At 63.8% G+C, this 6000-nt stretch overlaps 1 protein-coding gene across 1 annotated transcript in view; it reads left to right on the top strand.

Annotated features, from left to right (window-relative positions):
* The first annotated feature begins 2246 nt into the window (after positions 1-2246).
* AJAP1 (adherens junctions associated protein 1) overlaps positions 2247-6000 on the top strand; it is a 130026-nt gene continuing 126272 nt past the window's right edge. The window contains exon 1 of the mRNA XM_015139524.3: positions 2247-3093. Within this exon, the coding sequence (XP_014995010.1) occupies positions 3065-3093 (29 nt within the window). The 5' untranslated portion in view covers positions 2247-3064. The remainder of the gene's footprint in view (positions 3094-6000) is intronic.

Below are 6000 nucleotides of genomic sequence, written 5' to 3'. Positions count from 1 at the left end.
GTAATTTAAGATCAGTCAATTGCTTACTAAGTGTATTAATAAAAAATATGTACGGCTATGTCAGAAATTTGTTTTTATTAGTCTTTTGATAATGTATTTGCATATAATTGGTTTCCTAATAATCCTGGGCTTTTTCAACTATGCATTTAGAAGGCATTCTGAGAGAGGTTAGCAGGTGTCCACAAGGCTGCCCAAGGGGTTCCTGGAGCCGACAGGGTCCGGTCCGGAGTCCCTCCCTGCCCTCCTGGCCCCTCCTCTGCGAAGCCGGCCTCCTCCAGGTCCAGTCGGGTTGCAGGAAGGGCCTCCCTGGTGCAGCACCGCCACCTCATCCCGCTAGGTGGCAGCACTGCGGGCGCCTCCTTCCCCGCCCGCCGCCATGGGCCCCGCTGGTTCCAGGACCTCCCTGTCTCCTCCGACTGTTAATGGGATCCGCTCCCTCACACCCCTCAGGGAGAGGTTCTAGGGGACGATGACCCAGGGGCGGCCCGGCAGGGAAACTGCTGAGTCACCCTGCTGCCTCTCTGATCCTCTGGCCGGCTGACAGATGACCGTAGCCACACCGTGCGTGAGGCCTCATAGGGCCCTGCCAACACCTCCCCGGGCAGGGGCTGTGGGCCCCACATCTTACAGAAGAGGAGACCGAGGGTCCGAGAGGCCAGACAACTCGGCCAGGACCCCGACTCAGCAAGCGCTGGCCCCTGGTCTACCCATGGCAAGGCTGGCACTCCTGCCACCACACCTCCCTGCCTCTGGCCCTCTCCTGGGAGTCTTTGTGGGGAAGTCACTGTCTTCGTCCTCCTGCCTGGGCAGAGTCCAATCCTGTGCCTGGCTCCTCAAGACCCTTGGCAAAGATCCTGGAGGCCTGGGGGTGAAAGGGCTGCTTGGGGGACTTAAGCCCCAAGCTATGGTTCTCCTGGGAGACTAAGCCCCAAGTCATGGTCCTCCTGGGAGACTGAGCCCCAAGCCATGGTCCTCCAGGCTCTGCCCCTCCACCCCCTCACTGGTTGCCCCTCCCAGGGAGGCCTCACCTGTGAAGGGCTTCCCGCCCCCGCCCCCCACCTCCCTCCCACGGCTCTCGCATGGCCTGGGGAGATTCCAGAGCTGGCCTGGGTCAAGCACCTGCACAGAGCGCAGAGCGAAGACTCGGTTTGGTATCCCCTGCCCCTTGCACCTTTCCCAGATGAAGGGTGGCACCAGCGTCCTTTCCAAGGTCCGGATTCAGCACTGCCCTCAGCCTATAGAGGATTAAAAGCAGGGCTTTGTCGTGGTTTCTCAAAGCGTCAGCGGGTCTGTGGAGGATTCCGCCCCATGTCACTTCTCTCAGGGAAAGGTCCCCACCCAGTGTCTGTCCTCCTTTAAGTGCCCCCCCCTTTTGTGTGTGTGTGTGTGTGTGTTTGTTTTTGTTTTTGTTTTTTTGCAAATACAGACTAACCAGGTAGGCACAGAGGAGTCCTGGCATGGGGAATGAGCAGTGAAACGCCGGTGGAGAGTCTGGGAGGCCCAGATTCCCTGGAACTTTCCAGTGACTCCTCCGGAGCAAGGGCCTGAGCAGGCAGCAGCTGCGCTGGGCGATGAGAGACCGTTGGGTAATCAGGGGCATAGGACTGGGCTTCGCTGGGTTCCGGGCAGAAGCGCTGAAGCTCCGACCCGGAACGCGGTGACTTCATCAACGCAGAAGCCCGCGCAGCCGAGCAGAGGAGTCCCTCGCAGGGGACCCTCGGACAGACGCTCCTGCGCGGCCCGCGTGGCGCAGCTCCGCCCCAGGAAACTTTTCGCACAGCCCCTGCTCCATGCGCCCCCACCCAGTTCTTCCTCGGTGCCGCCCCCTCCCCAAAGTAGCTCTCCGGGTCCACTGGGCGCCCCCGTAACCGGGTCGGAACCTCGAACGGCTTCGCATGCCATCCGGTTACCCTGGCAACACCATCCGGCGGCGCCCGGCGGTCCAATCGGAGCCTGCGGCCTCTCTCGAGCCTTTCGCAAGGTGGGGACCGGGACGCAACCGGGAATGGGGAAGGGGGCTGAAGAAGCCCCCGCCTGCGCTGTCGCCCTCGCTGGGCACAGCCCTCCGACGCCCCCGCCCCGCGGCGACCCCGGCCCCCGCAAGGTGGGACGGCGAGCATGAGCCGGGGCCGGGTCGGGGACTCGAGCTCCCGTTCGAGGGGCGGGGAAGGCGGGTGACGTGAGCCGGGCCGGGCGGGCGGAGTTGGGACCGGCTCCGGGAGGCGGGGGCGAGCGCGCTGAGAGGCAGACGCGAAGAGCGAGGCGGCCGAGCAGCGCGGGCGGCTCTGCGGCGGGCGCGGTGGGCGCGGGCGGCGGGGCCCCGGGATCCCCGCGCGCCTCCTCCGCGCGGCGCCGCCGCCGCGCGTCCCCACGCCCCGCGCTCCACGGCGCCCTCGCCCCGCGCGCCTCCCGTGCCAGCCTCCTGCCAGCCTCCGGGCCGCGACCGTCTGCAGAGCGAGCGCTCAGACGGAGCCCCCGGGCAACTTGAGTGGCGCCGATCGGCGGCGGAGCCTCTGGCAGAGCCCCCCGACCCGGCAACGCGGGGGGGACCCGCGTCCGCCCGCGTCGCGTCGCCCCAAACCCTAATCAGCGCCGCCCCATCGGCGTGGAGCTCCGACTGGAGGCAAGAGCCGCGCGCCGGGAGACACGCACCGTGAGCGGCAGCGCCGCCGGCCTCCCTCTTCACCGCCCCGGAGGGCGAAGCCGCAGCTCCCCGGCCCCCTGACTGCGCGGCGACAGCGCCGGAACACGCCCCGCCTCTCCGCCGCCTTCGCTGTGCCGCCCGCGGAGGGGGCCGCGAGCCCCGCGCCCCGGCCGAAGGATGTGCGCCCCCGCGGGCCGCCCCGCCTGAGCCATGCGCCCCAACGGCGGCGGCGCGCCGGCCGGCATGGAGTCCCGCGCGGCCGCGCTCTGACTCGCTGTGCGCCCCGCGGCCGGCGGGCGGCGGGAGGCGGCGGACCGAGAGCCGGAGACCGGCGCCGCGGGACGGAAGCGAGCGGGCGCGGGCGCCGCGCAGATGGCCCGGGCGAGCCAGGTCTGAGGCCCCGCTCCCCGAAACGTGACCATGTGGATTCAACAGCTTTTAGGACTCAGGTGAGCGACCCGGCCGGCGCCGGGTGCGTTTGGGCGCGTGGGTGCCGGGCTGGGCGGAAGCGGCGCTTTCCTCTCTGTTGCAAATCAAGGGACCCCTCTTTGCTTCCCGCAAGCGGGCAACGGGGTGCACCGGGAACCGGATAGGGGCGCCCGCCCTGATCCCGGAGCCTGGAGCGCCGCGGCCCCGGCGGGGAGCGGCCGGGTCTCCAGGGCTCCGCGCGTCCGGGGTCCGGGCAGCGGCGCCCGCCCCAGCAACCCTGGCAGTGGGGCCGGCCGGGCGCGCCCGCAGCTCCAGGCGCCAGCAGCGCAGTGTCCTGGCCGGCTGCCCCGGCGCGCCTCCTCCCCGGGGCCCGGGGCGAGGCGCGGGCTGCTGGGCGCGGCGGGCGCGGGGGCCGGGGCTGCTGTGGAAAGCTAAAGCTCCAGGCTCCCAGCGAGAGCTTCGCAGGCGGAGTTGGAGGAAACCAGAGGCGAACAGCCACTCCGCCCGCCCTTCTTTCTCGGGGCCCCGGGGCTGAGCAGGGGCCTCTTAGGCTTCCAGCTGCCGACCCAGCTGTTTGCGGGTGACCTCCGGGCCCGACGGACGCCCACAGCTGGCTGGCAGCTGGGGCGGGAGAGCTGGGGCTCTTGGGGAGCGCCGGCGGCCACCCCTCTGTAAACACACACGCACACACGCCCGCCGGCGCTCCCGGGGCTTGTCTGTGTCTGGGACTCCAGGGCCAGGTGGAACAGGGGGTTCGAGCCTAGAGCCCGCGGTGGGGGTGTCCAGAAAGACCCTTCTCGGCAAACTTTGCCAGCCCGCCGGGGTTCTTGGGCTTCTCCGGCTTCAGCCTGGGGTGGCCCAGGGCCCACCAGAGCACAGCTGTCCTTTTTGCTGGGCAGGCTGCCTCTGAGCCCTCGCCCTCCTGCCGGGCATTCACGGAGCTCGTGTCTTTGGGTCCTGGGTTGGAACCGCGAGCGGGGAGGACAGAGGTGGAGGCGGAGAGCAACGTGCGGTTCTCGAGTTTGTCCACTGGGATGCACTGCGCTCCCGCGTTGGGGACGAAAAGGCCAGTAGTTGTTAGCCGGCTGCTTGAGCCGCCCCCACTCCTGGATAAAGCTGCGCGGGGAGTGAGGCGAAGGGAGGGAGGATCTAGTGCGTGTCCTGATTTTGAGAAATCGGAAGGGGACGGGGACGACAAGTGTTTTCTAGCGACCCTTGATTTATGAGCCGATTCTGCACCCAGAGGTGAATCCTGTGTAACACATCTAGTGAACATTGTTAGATGTTATTATTAGCTTCCCTTCTCGCAGTGGCCGATCTTGCTGTGGGCTTCAAAGGTTAATCATGGAACCGATTGTGTTGGGTGTTGGATATTGGCCTGGCCTGAATCGATAAGTGTGCTTGGGCTAGATAAGGTTTAGGCTTGGACTGTTTTGGGATGTCGGCAAAATGGAGCGAGGACAGCTTTGCAGGAATGACCCTGATCCAGGTGCCCTGCAGGCCTGCCATCCCCTGCTCTGCCCCGGACTGTCCCAGGTCTCAGCAAGACCTCCGAGGCCTTGTGAATGACCAGACGGGTCCCCACCCTGGCCAGTGGCTGGTCTTCAGCTCTGACCTGCTTCCTGAGCTGCCATCTGCCACTTGATTCCTGATGGCAACTTATTTGAACAGACATTTTTTTTTTATTGCTAAGTTGCTAGATTAAAAGATGAGTACATTTTGGTAAAGGGAGAGGAGAGCAAATATCTTGGAAAGAAACCTCTCTTTTGGTTTGAAATTTACTAAAACAGTTCCTATCAAGCATCCTCCCGCCGGATCTTGGGATTTTGCTTTAGGAAACAGTTCTGTTGGTTCTTTTGAAGTTTGACCTTTTGTTTTTCCCCCTTCGATGTTAGCACAGGAGATTTTCTGTAAGTGTGCCTTTAAGGATGAGCTGTCACCTATTTGGGATCCTGATGGGAGAGCTGTCTTGTTACTGCTGTCTCCTGGCCAGAGAAGGAGGCCTGTGCCCAGAGGGTCTGGGTGGTTTCGCATCACAGTGGGCACCTGGGGACTCAGAGCCAAAGGGTTGCAAGTTCAAGGTCTGGAAATGGACTTTTTCTTTCAAGACAGCCCTTCATCTTTGCTTGCAAGCCACTCCATGGCTCCCCAGGTGAGCACTGGGTGTCTTGCTGCCAAGCTTGGAGCCTGGTTAGGACAGGTATACACTGAGCCTCCAGCTGGGGTGGCAGAAGGCCTGGCCTGCACCATGGGAGAGATGCAGTCTAACTTGCTGGGCGGGGGGTGGGGGTTGGGTGGGCTTTCTTAGCTCTGGCCCCTGAGGCGAAGTCTGGGCTTGGTTATTTACTTCTGCGTTGGAACTGAGCTGTATGTGGAGCTCTTTTCCCCCCCCAAGAGGGAGAAGCAGATTGAGACTTATTGAACTGCTTTTGTGTCTTTTGCAGTGGTGTTTAATAGTTGTAGCAAAGCTCCAAAGATACTTTCCATCAGCTCAGAGAGAGGGAGCCATGGAAGGAGACCCAGTGGTTTGACAAGCCCTGCCAGAGCTCACCTGTGAGGGGGGTGCGTACTCAGCAAGCAGCCCAGAGTTTAGAGTTGGCTTCCTGGTTGTGAGTCGCTTCCCAGGCTGCAGACCTCAGATGCTGTGGCTTCCTCAGGAGCTCTGAGCGTTCACCGAATACGTTTGCTGGGTTGTGCTCAGGACTGTGATCCGTAGCGGAGTGCCACGAGCTCATTCCCAGCCCATGTCCCTGCGGCCATCCCATCTGTTCTCCCGCTCTAAGGTTCTGGGGCCCCTTTTGTTTGGGAGGCCCTGGGTGTGTGTGATGACATAATTCACAGTTCCCCAAGCCCTCTCAGTGCGCGCTGTACCATGTCTGGGCCTCATGGCAGGGATCCATTGGCTTGGCTGTCACCGTCCTCGATGT

The sequence above is a fragment of the Macaca mulatta genome, chromosome 1 (genome assembly GCF_049350105.2).
Source record: "Macaca mulatta isolate MMU2019108-1 chromosome 1, T2T-MMU8v2.0, whole genome shotgun sequence".
NCBI classification, from domain to species: domain Eukaryota; kingdom Metazoa; phylum Chordata; class Mammalia; order Primates; family Cercopithecidae; genus Macaca; species Macaca mulatta.
Note: the sequence above shows the minus strand (reverse complement) of the source record. Positions and strands in the feature narration are given on the sequence as shown.